This window comes from Phocoena sinus, chromosome 18 (genome assembly GCF_008692025.1).
Source record: "Phocoena sinus isolate mPhoSin1 chromosome 18, mPhoSin1.pri, whole genome shotgun sequence".
Lineage (NCBI taxonomy): Eukaryota > Metazoa > Chordata > Mammalia > Artiodactyla > Phocoenidae > Phocoena > Phocoena sinus.
This window is the reverse complement of record NC_045780.1, coordinates 11,357,862-11,376,852: the sequence shown is the minus strand read 5'-3', so window position 1 is coordinate 11,376,852 and position 18,991 is coordinate 11,357,862. Positions and strand designations below refer to the sequence as shown.

Below are 18,991 nucleotides of genomic sequence, written 5' to 3'. Positions count from 1 at the left end.
AAAGAAATACAAACAGTGCATGATAATAAACCACTACCGTGTGTAAGAAAGAAATGATATTTAACCTTGAGTTATAGGGTAATAATTACCGATTCAATTTAAAAAACTCAGATAATGTAATCTTTTGAAAGTTTATTCTAAAATATACACACACACACACATATATAATCACCTTTCAAACTGGTAAAAATATGTTCTTTCTTCGTGTTTATACATAAAGTATATGTAAAGTAATTTGAATATTATTAAGTAATATAATCAAGTAATTAATGACTTTTAAGGTTCCTTCCAATTCTGAAATTCTGATTTTAACATATTCCAAAAATAAGCATTTTAAAAACAAAATGATTTATTAAAAATGTAAACCTACTTATTATTTTAACCTATATAGTATATATCTCACTTAAAATAAGAGTTACGTTCCTGATAATTATATATAGATCAAAAACTTGCCACTTAATATATAGTGTTCCATTTTGTAAATGGCAATGTGGTGTAGAAGAGAAAGCAGTAGTTTAGGAATTTAGACCTGGATTTAATTTCACACTTTATGCGAATTCTGTTTTTTTCACTGTATTAAGTTTTACATTTGTAAAATGAAGGGCTAAAACAACATTTTCTCTACAGTGTCTCCTAGCTCTAGAATCTAATGTATTCAAAGTTTCTCATGATAACTACTACCTTAATCTTATCTTCCCTAATAATCAGTTGTCCTGTCAGCTATCTGTATTCAAGTTCATTGGTATTAGCAACACAGGTAATCAATCTCATTGTGTATCAAAAAGGCTCAATACAGGGCTTCCCTGATGGCGCAGTAGTTGAGAGTCCGCCTGCCGATGCAGGAGACACGGGTCTGTGCCCCGGTCCGGGAAGATCCCACATGTCACGGAGCGGCTGGGCCCGTGAGTCATGGCCGCCTGAGCCTGTGCGTCCGGAGCCTGTGCTCCGCAACGGGAGAGGCCACAACAGCGAGAGGCCCACGTACCGCAAAAAAAAAAAAGGCTCAATACAAACATGAACATGAATATCTCTTTAACCATAAGTTTGATTTGTTTTGTATAATAATTTTTGTATAGGGTAGAGTGACTGCAGATTTTAACATTATCACGTATGTAATACAAGTCATATAACTACAAAAAAAGTTTTGTACATCTAAAAAAATACATATAATGAGTTCACATTCATCATTACAAAGTAAAAATCTTTCATGTAAGGTATCTGAACATATTCCTTTCAATTATCTATTGATACAGACTACTACCACAAGTCATCTCTTCCAGAGAAATAACCCTACAGTAACCTAAGAAGGATTAATTCATTTTCCAATTTATCTTTTTGTACAGGGAATCACCAATTAGTACAATGATCTGCCTCCATAATGAGGTTAATATTTCATTAGCTCTTTGGAGAGTAAAATTAAATTTTCATTTTTCTTCCTTAACAATTACAGTGGTTAACCAAAAAAAATTAACTGTGAAGTACCCATCTCAAATTAAATACATTTTTTCTCTTAATTACAGGCCTATATGAGAGATACAGAAATTCCTCAAAAAGTCCTAGTATAAAACATTATGACTTTTACAAAATCTTTTACAATTTAAAAGTGATATAAGTTTGGTAAACCACACACGCACAAACGTACACGTAATCAATTCATTTACTAATACAGCTTTAACCTAAAAAGAACAAATCGAAACATCTCGGTTAAAAAACAATGCACATTTGTTAAGTAACAATGACAATACTCTCAAAATTAGGTTTACATTAGTAATTTATTTTATGTGTACACAATCTAAAAACGCTGAGTCTTCATATCCCCTTCATAGCCTCTACACCTCTCTTAGCCATGCATCATCAACAAGAGTGATCTCATTCATGCCCGAGGGGGTAAAAACTGGTATTAGGGTTGCGTGAAAAAAACCTTACTCTTTTAATGTATAAAGCACAGATGCATATACGGTACACAAACAGATATGCAGCATATTGATGATAATACAATAAATCAAGGTGGGGGCTGATTAGGATGACAACTATTTAACAATTTTCCTTGTGGGGAGCAACAAAGAAAAAGGTCGAGAAACACCTCCCTTAGCTTAACATCACCTTGGTTAAATATATGTTAGAGCTTGTAACTAATATCTAGCTGCTTGAAAATCTATTTTAAATGCTTTCACATGACAAATATTGATCTGCTTATATTCCCACAAAATATCCTGATTTTCTTAGTAGATATATGATCAACTCAAAACTGATTCTGCAGGGAATTCAGTTAATAATCTAAGCCTTATTTACTAACAGAAGTCAAAAGTTAATTGAATATTCTTATTTTGTCTAGAGTTCTGACATATCTTATACCTAAACATATTATATTCAAAGAACTCAATCTTTTCTTGTCATCCAAATTACAGCATGATACCCAATGTTATAAATATCAGATGCTATTTACGGTTGAAGCGATACAAAACTTCATTTTGACAAACACTTGTCAATGGACTTTTACCAGAGTTTAAAATGTTTGTTTGTTTTTTGCAAAATAAGGTTGTGTAATCCCATATGACAAGTGTGTGCTGTCTCATCTGACAAATAAAGCAGAGGTTATGGGTTTTAAAGTGACAACAGCTATTTTTCTGCCTCATGTTTTTTGTTTTTTTTTTTTTTGCCGTACGTGGGCCTCTCACTGTTGTGGCCTCTTCCGTCGCGGAGCACAGGCTCCGGACGTGCAGGCTCAGCGTCCATGGCTCACGGGCCCAGCCACTCCACGGCATGTGGGATCTTCCCGGACCGGGGCACGAGCCCACGTCCCCTGCATCGACCGGCAGACTCTCAACCACTGCACCACCAGGGAAGCCCCCTGCCTCATGCTTTTTACCTAGGTAGGTCAGAGATCACTAGACCTAGGACATCAACTTGCATGGCTAAGAGAGCTGCTTTACTGAGATAAAAACCTCATCAAAACTGAAACCGTGGGCTCTGGCTTCCAGCCACACCACACTTGTTCGCGTGTCGTATTAGGAGAATAAATTGGTGGAGTTATATATTATTTTCAAGACCACTGAAGTCCAACCTAAGCCAAACACTAGGTCACCTCAATATTTCTGAAACCAATGTTATTGAATTAGGACGATACAAATAATGTCAAATAATTATTGACATGCTAGGAATATAAGAATAATGTTCTTAAAAAACTATTAGTATGTAATATATAGTGCTGGAACATCCTTTAGTTTTTGCATACAAAATAGAAATGACAGCTATTTGTTCTTTACTCAAATGATAGTTAATTGTACTTATGAGGATTTTTCAACTATTACATTTCCATATATAGATCGATACATACAGATCTACATTTATATCATATATAATGGCATTGCTTCATTTGTCACTAAAATATAATTATAAATATAAAATATGAACTAAAATAATCTTTGCCCACTCTAAATAAAGATAGATACATTATTAAATAATAAATTACTGAATGGTAAAACTGTTTCTCCATATAACCATTGTAACACCCATATCTAATGGTGTGTAAACTATGCTGAAAAATTACTAAAGGAATTGCATTATAAAATTGTATTTGCCTTTAAGAATAAGTCAGAACAACTTCAGTCCACCAACTGGTTAGGAACAGGGCAGGACGGGTCTCTTCATGTTGTAAATGAGGTAAAAAGAAATAAGTGCCCTGTATTTGACATTTACTAAAGCTTTTAAAAACTACTGAAATGACTTCAGTGAAATTCTTCTCTTAAAAAAAAAAAAAAAAACCTTATGTAAGGTTACCATTGGTGACAACTGACTTATAACAGAAAAGCAGAATTTAACTCAATCCCCAAACCTTACCTCGAACTCTGCATGTTTATGTACATCCTCAGCTCTCTGTCTATTCAAAATAAACTCAGCTTCATTTGCAACACGAACTATATGGTCCTTCATAGCATGGCATAGCAATCTGAAAAGAAAAACACCTTTGGAATTATTATTCTTAATAGCTTTGTTTAATCCAATTTTTTTCAATAACCAAATTTCAGTATTGCAAGTATTAACTATGCATAAATTTTAGATAAAGCTAAATAATATAATTAAGAAATACGCTATTATATTTTTACAGCAATGCCTCTTAAATATAGTGTGCCTTGTGAACAAATGATTCAGTTAATTCAATTAAGTTATTTAATGCACTAAAAACCAAGGATTTTTGACACTTTTTTAAATGGCTAGAACAACAAAATTCACTGCCATGGAAGCAAATTTTCACACAAAACTGGATGACCATATGTTAGGAAATCTGTAGACTGGATTCTTTCTTTAATTAATACAGACAATAGGACTGACACCTAAAATTCACTTAAATGCTCAGATTCTTAATTCTAAGATGGAACTACCTTGAAATGAGTTCCAAGCAGCACTCAATTCAAGATAGTTCTCAGTAGAAATCTTTCCAAAATCCATGTGTGTTCTGACACAGATTTTGTTGCTCCACGATGAGATTTTGGTTAAATTATGACTGTCACTCTAGGACCAGCGGGAACTTCCTGGCAGTATCACGGAAGCACCACTAAAATCCTGAATAGCAGGGGACAGGTAGACAGATCACTTGGAAACACGTAGCTGTATTCTCTTCAATCACATAAGAGGGACACAGGCACATTCCAATGGGAATATGGTCTAGTCTTCAGCATGAAAGTTAACGACAACATAAATTATTCAAAGACACAACGGTTAGGGAAATCTGCTAGAAACCACAATAGTTGGGGAAAAAAGGCTCAAACTCCTATGTAAATAATGTTGGAGGGCAAACAATCATATGGATAGTCTTAAATTTAATCACTGAGGCAGCTGGAAAAATAAAAGAAGTTAAAGAAAGACTAAACTCCAAATATTAACTTTTGATGACATCATTGGTCTATATCTTATAGATAGTCTTCAAAAGTGAAAAGAGATGTGAGAGATTAGAGTATTTCATTCAATGGCTTTGTCTAGTGCATGAAGGCTGAAGAAAGCCAGGAAAAAATCTAATATGTGCAAATTAGTGCAGATTACATTTAAATAGATTAACGGAAGACAGCTGGAAAGGAGGGACTCAGTGTCTGGCTGGTTAATAGGTACTATTCTCAGGAACAGAACAAGTGGATGGGCAAAGCCAATAGGCATGGTGGCAGAGGAGGGGGTGGAGTGGGGGAGACTCATGCCTCAGACACACCAGAGAAATTGCATCAATTGTCCAAAAGTCTGTCCTCCTACCTCTGACCCTTATGAGTCATATAGCAACTAATATATGATGTTTTATTTCCATGCATCTTCTTATCTGACTTATTGTCATTCTGGGTGACCTCATTAGCCACATGGGAAACCATTCACCACAGTACCTCACAATTCTCTGACCTTTTAACGGGGAACCAAAAATCCCTAAATCTAAGATTCCTTTAGAATCTTCAATTCTACCTCACTTCAGGAAATCACCTCACTGGCCATAATCAGCTTCACATCGTAAATGTTTATACCAACAATCTACTCTCTGGTCACAATCTCCTAGCCTAAGTGCTTTCTCTCCCCTTCACTCGTCCCTCTCTGGCCCCAGGCAAAAATAAGCTCACTTCCAACTTCCACTTCTTTGGTCCCTCTCTTCTCTTAGTCCTTCAACCACTGCTCAGATTTATCTCCTTCCCCCCCAAGGAAGGATCCCCCCCAGTCCACACTTTAACCATTCTCTTTCCAGCACCTTCACTCAATTCCTGATCTGCCTGCTGTAATTGCTCAGGAAATACATAATCCTAGGTGAAGACGTGGGTCTCCCTCCTCATTCCTACATCTGGACCTCTGAGGAAACTTGAGTTGACTTTTCTAAAATAATTTTGTTAAGTGTGTATTCCTTGTCATGTGTGGTCACTGAAGTCTCTGTTTCATTATGTTAGTGTCAGCTAATGATTAGACAGAGATTTCTTTAAATGCCTGAATCCAAAAAAATCTCCCAGAATTTCTCAAGCAGCCGTGTGTGTGTTTGGACAGCCCTTGAACACTCAGCCAGGCAGGTTTCAACTCTACCTTTGCATTTACTTCCTGCTTCCATAGAGTCCCAGCATCAGCAAAAGATGAGAGTTTGGGGCCTTCTCAGGTCTTTCCAGAGCATGAACACAACCTTAAGCGTGTGCAGGGCCTTTTACATTTCCAGCAATATGTCAGAGCTTTTCAAAGCCCTTGTGTACATTTCACTCCCCAGCTGCTCCTCCCAAGCTTTTTGGTGTGTCTATCATTTGCCTCAACTGTTAATCTATCACCTCAGGCAGCTGACGTGCCTATCACCTCAGGCAGTGGCAGTGAGGTCTAAGATATTAGCCTATAAATGTCTTCAACAAATGCCCTCAGGAAATCAGTTTGTTTGTTTGTTTTTTCACTCCGGGCCACTTCCAGGTTAGGTAAAATAAAACAAATCTTTTAAGCCATTCTTCCAGGGAGTCACCAGACAGATCAGAACAAGTAAGTGATTTACATTCTTTGCTAATGAGGTCTATTATGCTCCCTCTGGTACAGTGCTTATAATGTGTGCTGCATTTTTATGGCTTCCTTTGAAATGGGGAGCAAAGGTTGGGACCGGAGTGAGTTAAAATGTCACAAAATTACTCTATCATCACACCCACCAATAATTTTTGAAAATATTTTTGTTGCATATACAATTATTGAGAATTTTTTTTTCACACATTGAAAGTATTATGTTACTTTCTTCTAGCTTTCTTTGTTGCTGTTATTCTTTCTTTCTTTCTTTGTTTTTGGCTGCGTTGGGTCTTTGTTGCTGTGCGCAGGCTTCTCTAGTTGTGGCAAGCAGGGGCTACTCTTCACTGCAGTGGGCGGGCTTCTCATTGCTGTGGCTTCTCTTGCTGCAGAGCCCAGGCTTAAGGCATGCAAGCTTCAGTAGTTGCAGCACACGGGCTCAGCAGTTGTGGCTCACGGGCTCTAGAGCGCAGGTTCAGTAGTTGTGGCACATGGGCTTAGTTGCTCCGCGGTATGTGGGACCCTCCCAGACCAGGGCTAGAACCCATGTCCCCTGCATTGGCAGGCAGATTCTTAACCACTGTGCCACCAGGGAAGTCCCTGTTGCTGTTATTCTAATTTTCCCTTTTGGTAGATGATCAGTTCTTTCTTTCTGGGTGCTTTTGTCTCTTCATTTTGGGCATTGTCCAGTTTCAGTACCATGTATCTAGTATGGGTTTCTTTTTATTTAGCCTACTTGAGGTCCACTGTGACTTCTGTGTCACTGTATTCTTATTTTCAATCAGTTCTTAAAAATTCACAACAATCATCTTTTAAAATATTCCATCTCCCCTACTCTGTATTTTTTTCCTTTTTCAATTCTGATGATTTGTAAACTAAACTTTCTTAGTTTACCTCCATACCTCTTAACATCACTTCATTTTTCATTTCTTTCTCTTTCTGCATTCTGGGAAAAATTTCAAAATGTATGTTCCAAGTCACTGGTTCCCTTTATCTTTGTCTAATCTGAAGAATCATTAATACATGGAGTTTTTTCCAAATTGTATTTTTAAATTCTATAATTTTTGATTTTCCAAATCTTCCTCTTCATTTTGATGGTCTCTTCGTATTCATTCAATTTTGTGCTATTTTATTTCCTGTATTTCACAATTCTAATCTTGGTAGTCCCTGGGGATCTAAATTTTTTGTTTTCTTCCTTGTTGATTCTCATACATAGTGGCTTTCATTCTCATATATTTAGTACTCTTTGACTGTTACCTCATTTCTGGCCTTAATCAGGAGTCCAACAGACCTAACTTGGATAAGTATTTGCTTTTATTTCTCTTGATACCAAGGAGAGCCCACTAGAACCATGTCAGCCTCTCTTAAGGATCTTGGCTTAGCATGAAAGTTTCAGGCAAGGTTCTATACTTAATTCCTGGCTAAAGATTTAAAATCCTAACAGCATTGCTGTTTTAGGCATATGTCCCCAGGGCATTCCTACTCCTTGAGACACCAATTTATAGGGGGGGAGATGTGGCCCTGGAGAAGCCTAAACCATGCCTAAACCATTTATAAGGTGCATGTTGCCTCAAAGAGTATATCCTAAGTAGGATGTGAATGTTCTGTAGCAGAAGATAACCTCAGATCACTGAGTTACCCATACAGCTTTCTTCACTTTTCAATCTGCTGAAATGTGACTTTAAGATCATCCTACACTAAATTAATCACCAGTCTTGTCAATTTTACCTCCATAATATACTTTAATGTTTGTTCATTACTTTAACATTGTTTTAATTCAAGCCTTAATCATCTCTCATCCAATTACAATAGCCTCCTAATTTATCTGCATCCCTCAAATCTTCCATCCTTCTGATACATTTTTCGCTTTGCCATTACTGTTATTTACACTTAAATTTCTTCAATGGCTACTTTTTTGCACAGGCTCCAGACGCGCAGGCTCAGTGGCCATGGCTCACGGGCCCAGCCGCTCCACGGCATGTGGGATCTTCCTGGACCGGGGCGCGAACCCATGTCCCCTGCACCAGCAGGCGGACTCTCAACCACTGTGCCATCAGGGAAGCCCTCAATGGCTACTTTTAATAGACAGGATAATAGCCAAACATTATATATAGATATCAGTCTACTTCTGTAACCTTATCTACTGCCTTTTTAGCATACTTTTTCTATGTTCTAGAAAAACCTTCCTAGTTCTTTTAATGACTCATGCTATTTCAGGATTTCTACATCTGCCATTTCTTCTTCCTGTAATTCTTTTCATTCCCTCCTCTCAATACGAGTAAGAGATCTCCCAATTTCTCAAATGTTCTGGGCGTTATAATATTTATCACACTGTCTTATGGATTTTTTCCCCTCTCTTTTCCTTTTAATAAGTCTCTCTCTCTTAGAATGTGAAGTTCGTTAAATGAGGTACAATCACTATTTATCTCTGTTTCCACCATGATCTGCATTTACATGTCATGAAATATGGACTCACCAATAACATATGACTAAATGGAAAGATGACTGAATGAATACATGAGCAGGTTATGTGGGAAGGGGGGGCAAAGAAGAAACAGAACTTTAATGATTAAGGCAGATTAACACTATAAAATTCTATGATACATTTAGCACATAAAAAAGAGGTAAATAAAAATATCAGATAACTTGGGAATTACGGAACATTTTCTTCCTCAGAGTATCTGTACAAGACAGGAAGTAAATGAAGTGGTCTTCATCTTCTACTGTAAGTTTATTTTTCAAAGGAAATAGAAAAAGAAAACAATTTGTTCAATTATATTCATTCCTGTCCTAAAACAGAGTTGTCATGGATACAGGAAAGAAGTCAGGAGACAAAACAAAGTATTCTCTTCCAAATGGGACAGATATCATTGTAGCAAGTTCTGATTTTCTAGGAAGTTTCTAATTGTATGCAGTTTGTTATAATTTAAATTGCTTGTCATCGACCTGAAACCCTGAGATCCTGAATTTTAAATATAAATAATTCCTGTAATTTGACTGAAAGAAAAAAAATGTCAATAGGAAAGGCAATATGAGAGGTCAGACAAATTAGTCTTTCATCATCTCTAGATGAGCGAGGGGACAGAAGGCAGAACTAGTTTATATTTAAGTTCTGTCTCTTATTAGTGTTATAAACTTGGACAAATAAATTTTCCTTGTGTCTGAGTTTTAGTTTTCTGATTAGAAAATGGGTGTGCACTGTCTCAGATATCCTATAAACTGGAAGAAACAGTGCATGCCCAAGCTGTAAGATTACAGCTTAAATTTTAGATCCTGATTTATTTAGTCAAGAAAACAGACCCTGATTGGAAGTAAAGTGGCCACACAGTGTAGGAGCAGATGTAATACCTCAGTGTCACTTCCTCCGGCCTCAAAACCTTAAAAGAATTAGGCATAGAGTTTCTAGTGACACTGCAAGGAAGAGGCTGGCTGTATCAGCAAATTTCAATTTCTTCCTGTGCTAGAGTTGTTTAATAGACTATTTAAAAATCTGGAAACATTTATAATTTTTTTAATATTAATAATATAGAGCTCAGAAAAAGAGTAATATATAGAGCTCAAAGACAGATTATAACTTTTAACATAGAATTATGCCCATATTTGCTTTATTAGATAATAAAGAACATAAAAGCATTTTCTGTTGTTTTAAATCTTAATTTTCACAAAAAAAGCTAGGGTTGATTTTTTTTTTTTTTCTTTTTTTGATCCCACGCAGTGTGCCTATACTTGTTTCGGTTCTGTCTCCTAAAAGAAGCCTTCCCCAATCATTACTGTCCACTGAAATAGGTCCTTCTTCTTAAGTCAATGCAATTTTTATATCAATTTTTTGCACTTAGTTATATACTGTCTATGACACTTTGAACTGTTTAATTTTTTGTGCATGTAAAACCTAACTTCTCAATTACAAATTACTTTGAGATGAAGACCAGATGTAAAATGTATTTGTATCATTGCTAAAAGTATATAATGAGTATTCTATACGTATTCAGTTTTGCTTTGTTTTTCTGTATGTATTATAATTATTTACATAGGTATTAAGAACTTCAGGAATACCTGTACAGGTATTACACTACTTTTGGTAATTAGAAAATAACAACTTTTTCTTAATCCTTGTCCAGCTTGGACTGTGACTCTTCATAACAGCCATGTTATAAAATTAAGTATTCTGTTTTTTCACATGTTCGTCTGTACACAGCAACTGAGAGAGATAAATTGTCTGTGTGTTCTCATTTTACGAACATGGAAACTAATCCGTCTATAATCAATGCTTCAATTCCCTGGGCACCTTGGGAAGAGTTCCTAGACTAAAACTAATGGCTCAGCCCATGACCGTACTCTGGCTTGCTCATTCTATTCTTTTACCTCTCACCTTTAGTGTATCCTTGGACTGACCACACACACTATATCTTCATGGCAGCATTGACTCTCCTGTAACCAGGTAGTTCACTTCTCCCTGTGTCTGTTTTTTAAACAACATACCAGCCACAAATGCAAAGGCCAACTCTAGTCTCCTCTGTTACCAAGTGATCCTGGTTGTGTCAGAATGGGCACAGAAACTAAATCGAAGTTTTCTAATAAAGACGTATCATTTGAATCTAGGCTGGCATTTGCTTGCAATATGTAAGCTAAGGACAACAACAAAAACAAAACTTTATGTCTCTAAGAAATAAGAAACAGGAAGAAATATGGCACAGAAATGATTATGCCAAAAACAGGGTACCTTTCCCTTTTTTGTTTTTTTTAATACAAAGAACTATAAGTGCTTTATGAAATATTACTTAACTCTCACCAAAGCTAAAATAATAGTGCCTGGAAGGAAAGTATATTTAAAGTTGTTCTCAGAAGGAAAAAAAAACTCAATATATATACATATGCAGATATATCTTAAACATGGTTAAAAATGCAATTCAAATAAAATACATGATTACTAATTTTGAAATACTTTTACTTGAAATCTAGCCATTATTAAATGGGATTTGTTTCTCTTAGTTTCAGGTAAATATATTATTTATCACCAATGTCTAAAGTTAAGTCTATAAATTAGCAATACTGTTTAAGATCTATACAATTAATTTTGTAAATGCACAGATTTTTTTTTACCTCGTTTGCAAACCTCAATATGTTTAATAACTTACTACATGTGTAAAATGAATAACATAGTAGTATGAAAAAAGAATAAATTAGGTACTACATGAAAAAATATAGAGGAACTTCTGTTTTCCAGGAGTTTCCAGGATTTCTTGGTTCAACTTTAAATCAGATTCTCAACTCCAAGAAAAGTTTCTTACAGTGTTAAAAGGTGCTTTTTTTTTTTAACACAGTTTTTGCCAAATCAAGGACATGAAACAAACTCAAGCAAACCAAAGCTTATTGGTTTAATTACTGAATAGCATTTGTTAAATTAACGAGGATATTCAAATTTGGGCCATATAATCACTAAGTAATTAAACTTGAATACGATGTGCTTCTCTTCTTCAAAACATAAGAAATGCAAGGTTACAAATTTTTCCTTATTTTAAAGAAAACAAAAAATTGGAATCTTGTGAATCATAGGTCAAATTCAGTGCTAAACAAGAATACATTCCAGCTTGTTATGAATATTCATTAATTATATCCTATAGGCTTCCAAAAGAGTGATAGAGGTTTACTTTAGGCAAATGATTAATTTATTTCAAAAGATCACTCAAGTTCTATAATTTGGAAGTCTTTCTTATTTGCTTTATAGTTCAATTCATATTTTAATAATTTAAAATCCAATTATTATTGCCAAGATATTATAGGCAATTTTACATCCCATTAACCTTGCTTTGTTTTAATTATAAAGATCCTTTGTTAGATTCCTTTAAATGATCCAGTTTATAATGTCAGCCTGTCCTAGGGAGTACTTTAATTCAGCTGCACATTCATCAACTGTTTTTGTCGTTAATTGTAGACAACTGCACAATTGCTTTCTCCAGCTATGATTGATGAATTATATTCACGAATGTAGCTGTTAAGTAGGATAAACATTTATAACAATTTCCACTTAAAGATTTTTATCTTCATTCCCACAAGGAAAATTAAAGACATATTCTAACAACCAAGAGAAAATACTTTGTATGTTTCATTTTACACTATCAGAAAAAGTTAAGAAACATGTTTTATGTCCATGCAAATGGGATAAAAGTGTATATAAAGAATCTAATTTGTGCCTAGTATAGAGTCGGCATCAACAAATAGAAGCCAGATAAACTGAGTAATGTGTCTTTACTGTAACTACATCCGAACTATCTCAATATGATTTTTTTTTTAATCTGGAACTCCCAGTTCAAATTTATGAAAGAGAAAGGTCTAAATTGAAAGGAAATGGACCAAACTAAAGATAGGAGTCGGCAAAATTCTGAATATATACTGTATGTAGTAAGAAAAACTAACAAAATAACCTTTTTTTTTTTTTTTTTTTTTTTTTTTGCAGTACGCGGGCCCCTCACTGTTGTGGCCTCTCCCATTGCAGAGCACAGGCTCCGGACGCGCAGGCCCAGCGGCCATGGCTCACGGGCCCAGCCGCTCCGCGGCATGTGGGATCCTCCCGGACCGGGGCACGAACCCGTGTCCCCTGCATCAGCAGGCGGACTCTCAACCACTGTGCCACCAGGGAAGCCCAAAATAATCTTCCATTTTTAAAGTGTCTATATTACTGTAGTTGTAATAAATGTCATATATTACATCCAACCTTCAGAGAAACTAGGTAAGATGTGAAACAATGTCAGAGGGAGATTATGTTACATGCCTAGAATCTAATAGTTTATCATTAGGAGAGCTGGTATTTAAACTTGTTACAAATAATACACACATGCTCCACATTATAATAGGCACTGTGGAAATAGCCATAAAAAATACACCACAAATAAACAGGCACTAACACTATGGTAAGTATAAAACAGGGGAAAATGGAAGGTGGTTTGAGAACATGGGAAGGCACCTAATCCGGATTAGGGATGTGGAGGGGTTGGTGCTCAGAGAAGAGATTATTTTCACTCAAGTTAGAGAAGTGAATGTCTTAAAGCAATGCCCATCGTCTTTGTCCTGTGGACTACTGGGGAAAACACTACAATAGCAAAGACAGTATCCTCCATCCGGTCCCCCAAACACTGGCAAGTCTCCTGTGTTTCCTTAGTCATTTCACTCCCCAGTTTCTCTACACTGGCTATTTTCAATATTTTCTACTCTTCTCAAGTATAACACTTACCTCCCCAAATTTCCTTCATTCTCAGAAAATGGCCCTAACTGCCACTTTATAGAGAAAATAGAAGGCATCATTACAAAAACTCTCTGAATCCTGCCACCAATTTAATTGCCTGCATCCTTTCTCAGTACTCATCCACAAAAGGCTAACCCCTGTCCCTCTGCCTCACCCCTCTCAGAGACTGTACTCTTTTAATTGAGTAGAAACTTTTCTTCTTTCTTTCCCACCGTATTGGCTTCTTTCCATCAGCATTTTAAAGTACTCAAATCCTTCCTTCTACTTCCCTCCTCCCCCTCAAATTAAAACCCTATCCACCACCAGCAACCACCCTTTCCCCTTCTTGGCCAACCTTCTTATAGTTGTAAGTACTTACTGTCTATACTCACTCCCGCTCACTTCTCACCTGAAAACATCCGAGCTACTCTCCCTACTTCCCTCAGTTATCTGCTCCCATCCTCTATCTGCCTTTTGGCACATTTATTACATCAGTAATTACTTAACCTAACACTGTTGTTCCCACTGGACTGAAAGCTCTATTAGAGCAGTGCCTGGGTCTATACCCAGCATCTTTAGCACGTAGGTATTCATTCACCAGTATAAATTTGAATGAAATCAACATGTCCCTCTTGTCACTGACTCCAGTGGTGCCTTTAATCCTGACTTACAAATCCTCTTGTTGACTATTCATTCCTTCTCAAACATTCTACTCAACATTCTTTTCTTCATTCCTTCAACAAATATTTGTGATTGCAAAATAGGTACTAGGCATTATTATTCCAGAAACCAGGGATATATCAGCAAATAAGACAGAGAATAAGACACGAGTTCTGAAGGGAAGTACATTTTAGCGGGAAGACATGTAAACCAAGAAAAGATTTTGAGACAATGTTATTGTATGTTAAAGTAGAGTCATGTAATGGAAGTCTGATAACACAATAAGATGGTCAGGGGAGCCTCTCTGAGAGTGTGACATTTAAGCTGATTCCTCAATGATGGGAAGAGCCAATCACGTGAAGATGTGGGGAAAGAGGATTCCCGGCAGAAACAGCAGCGAGAGTCTGGCCGCTTGTTTCCACTCACTCCACACACTCTCCCTGAGCATCACACCTGGATCCTTATCCCCCATTTACCTCATGCAAAAACTGAGAACTCTTGAATTTAAATCTCCATATTAGCTGTCTCTTTGGAGCTGGACATACAAATTCTAAGATGTCAATTTAACATTTCCACTTGGAACTTTCATAGGTGCTACAAATTCAGTGTAACCGAAAGTAAAAATATCTCTCACCAAATTCATGCCCTTCCTTCTGTATTGTTCTAAGTAAACTACGCTTACACTATAAATCATCCAGCTATTAAAGCCAGAAATCAAAGTACCTTCTTTCTCCTCTTACCATCCAATCTATCAGCAATTCTATAGATTTAATTTCCAAAAGATACCTCAAATTTGTACACTTCTTCCATCCTCATAGCCACTATTGGTTGCTCTACGACACCATTCTCTTCAAAAGGATTCTGAAACTTCAGATCGGTATCTCGCTTCCAGTCTGCAGCCCCAGATATCCATTTGTCACTCTGCAGATTATGCCAAACCTCTTCAACTACAGCCCTGTACCCTTAGCACAGCTTACAAACCCCTCCATGGCATGACCCTTGCCATGAAGGGATGGCCCTTGCCTGCCTCTATGTGGGTGGCACACAACATGCACTGAAATAGCTGTTGGCTGAGTGAAAAGAGCTCTCCAGCAACATGTCTTGCTATCTCTTCCCTCCAGGCTTTTGCACTACACTATTCCCTCAGCCCAGAATTTTATTCTTCTATTTTTCATTTTCTTTCACCTAGCTACGTCCTAATCATCTCTCAGTTCTCAACTAAGATGACATTCTGTTTAGATATACTTTTTTGTGGTGAGGGGACCTCCTCCTTTCATTCTTTTTATAGGCGATTTTTAAGAGCAGTTTTAGGTTCACAGCAAACATGAACAGAAGATACAGAGATGACCCAGATACCCCCCCTCCCCCAACCCATCCTCTTTCCCATATCACCATCCACCATCAGAGTGGTTACATTTGATACAAATGATGAACCTACATTAATACATAGCATTATCGCCCAAAGTCCATAGTTTACACTAGGATTCACTCTTCGTGTTAAACATTATAAGGATTTGGACAAATGTAAAGTGACGTGTATCCGCTATTACAGTATCATACAGAGTAGATCCATTGCCATAAAAATCCTCTCTGCTCTGCTTATTCACCCCTCCCTCCCCCTAATCCCTGGCAACCACGGATCTTTTTTCTGTGTCCAAAGTTTTGCCTTTTCCATAATGTCATATAGTTAGAATCATACAGTAGCCTTTTCATATTGGATTCTTTCATCTCATAATACACAATTAAAGTTCCTCCATGTCTTTTCATGGCTTCATAGCTCATTTCTTTTTAGCACTAATTAGTAAATATTCCATTGTCTGGATGCATCATATAAATAAGTGGGTATTTATTTATCCATTCACCTACTAAAGTGCATCCTGGTTGTTTGCAAGTTTTGAAAATTATGAATAAAATGATTATAAACATCCATGTACAGGTTTCTGTGTGGACATAAGTTTCTAACTCCTTTGGGTAGATACCAAGGAGCACGACTACTGTATTGCATGGTAAGAATCTGTTCAGCTTTATAAAAAACGCCAACCTGTACTCCAAAGTGGCTGCACCACCCTGCATTCCCACCAGCAGTGAGTGAGAGCTCCTGTGGCTCCACCTCTTCACCAGCATTTGCTGTAGTCTGCGTTCTGGAGTTTGGCCATTCTAATACGTATGTAGTGGTATCTCCTTGTTTTAATTTACATTTTCCTGATGACATATGCTTTGGAACATCTTTTCCTATGATTATTTTCCATCTGTATACTTTTTTTGGATAGGAGTTTGTTAAGGTCTTTGGCTCATTTTCTAACTAGGTTGTTTGTTTTTTTATCGCTAAGTTTTAAGACCTCTTTGTATATTTTAGACAACAGTCCTTTATTAGATGTGCCTTTTGCAAATATTTTCTCCCAGTCTGTGGCTGTCTTCTCATTCTCTTGATATTGTCTTTTGTAGAGCAGAAGTTTTTCACTTTAATGAAGTCCAGCTCATCAATTCTTTCTTTCATGGATCATGCCTTTGGTATTATAACTAAAAAGTCATCGAGATTTTCTCCTTTGTTATCTTCTATGAGTTTCATAGTTTTTCAGTTTACATTTAGGTTTGTGATCCACACTGAGTTAAGTTTTGTGAAGAGCGTAAGGTCTGTGTCTGGATTTATTTTTGTGCACGTGGATGTCCAGTTGTTCCAGCACCATTTGTTGGAAAGATTATTTTTGTTTCACGGTATTGGTTTTGCTTGGATACACTTTTTGAAAACCCTGATAGCCCCACCAACTGGAGAATGCACCCCTCCAGACTAGGTTAAGTGCTCTGCCTTATGCTTGCATTAGTATCTGTAACACCCCTATCACAGCACCCTTGTGTTATTGTATGTGCTAGTCTAATGCTTGCCTTTCCTCCAAAATTTAGCACCATGTTTGTCTCATTCACTTCTCTATTCCCAGTGCCTATAATGTGTTTGGTATATAGTAGGTGCTGAATAGACATGTGCTGTATTAATGTATACATGAGATGTTCTTGTATATTTAGAGCTAGCCATAATGTTTCAATATTTGTTCCAAAATCATCTTTATTGGAGGAACTATTAGTATAAAAAATGGAAACACAAATCTAGAATGGCACAAAGAACATTATGAGTATTTTGAGGTTTTCATGGATTAAAATTTTTTAAATATTATAACTACTTTCTATAATTCCAACTCCTTTCCTAAAACCAAACAAAATAAACTCCAAACACTACCAATGAACAACAAAACAGTTTCAAAAGCTAAAAACCGCTATTAGCAAAATTTTCACTCTCCTCCTTCTCTGAGACAATAACTATAATCTTAATCTTAAATGTTGGAGCTTCAATTTGTTAAGTCTTCAGAGTTACTGATAACAGCATAATTTTTGTTTTTACTTCACAGTTGAAACAAATTAGCAAAACTAGGGTGTATGTGAAGTGAGAGATTTCTATAACTGATATGACAATGAGCCGCCTGGGCAAGTTTTTTTTTTTTTTTATTTTTTCATTGCCTGAAGATGGATAATAATTGTTATCAATTCTTTTCACCATAAAGTTTTATAAGAAGTAGAGTGTATTTTTATGTTTAAAATTATTATTTATGCTATAAAAGGAAACTAATATTTTCCTGCATCTTTTGCTTGGCAGTGAATGAAAAATTTATTTTAATATTTAGAGTTGTAGTATTATGACTAAAATAATTCAATCATAAAATATCTAAGTGAGAAATACACAATAAGATGGATTGTTATAAAAACAAAGGCTATTTCTCAGAATATAATACACTGATGAACAAAAATACTAAATTGCATTTAATTTTTTTCAAAATGGGCTTTTATAGCATATACAAACTAAGTTTCAAAGAGTAGCTCATAAAATATTCTTTCATGACACCTCCCTTGATAAAGATAAATTTTACATACAGTAATATTATTACCTTATCAATTTAATTAAATCTGGTTTCAAGTAAGAAATAGATTACCCCAAATCTTCAGTCATTATTTTCCAAAGAACGCACTATATCATAGAAGAAACTCAAGTTGTAAAGGACGCAGGTCTTCAGCTGATAGAAGCTGAACATGTCAAAATGGTGACAGTTATATCTGTCTTAGGGTATCCATTGCCAATAAAATATTGGAAAAATCATAGTGAAAAATCTTACCACAGCATCATTTTAACAATGGTATAAACAGATTCCTAACCAGACCTTTATAGTTCCTATATTAAACTTCTCTCACATTTTTAGCTGGATACTAGATAGCATGACATGGTCGAATAAAACTATTTCACATGAACTGAGATGGGCTGAGTGAGGGAGTAAACACTGAACACGGCTCTGAAAACAGATGGAGTGGCAGATGGGACTGCAGATTGGGTTCACTTGATCTATGTAAAACAACTTTACTACTTGGTAAGACGTGGCTCAGATCTCACAAAAATCTTATAAAGTTTGTCCCTTTATTTCATACCTGCTTCCCCTCTGCCAAATAAAAATGTTTAACATTTTAAACTTTGCTCCTTTAAAGTATAAGTACCTGTGTGATGAATCATTTAACTAAAATATATTTTCTTACACATTTTTGGAACAGATGGTAGGCAAGAGCAGTCACCCAGTGGAATAAAATGTA

The 18,991-nt window shown here is 36.1% G+C and overlaps 1 protein-coding gene across 7 annotated transcripts in view; it reads right to left on the bottom strand.

Moving 5' to 3' along the window:
• Window positions 1-18,991, bottom strand: part of NBEA (neurobeachin) — a 620,064-nt gene that overhangs the window by 294,083 nt on the left and 306,990 nt on the right. For all 7 annotated transcript variants that reach the window (XM_032611436.1, XM_032611437.1, XM_032611439.1 and 4 more), the window contains one exon: window positions 3,841-3,949. In XM_032611436.1, the coding sequence (XP_032467327.1) occupies window positions 3,841-3,949 (109 nt within the window). The remainder of the gene's footprint in view (window positions 1-3,840; window positions 3,950-18,991) is intronic.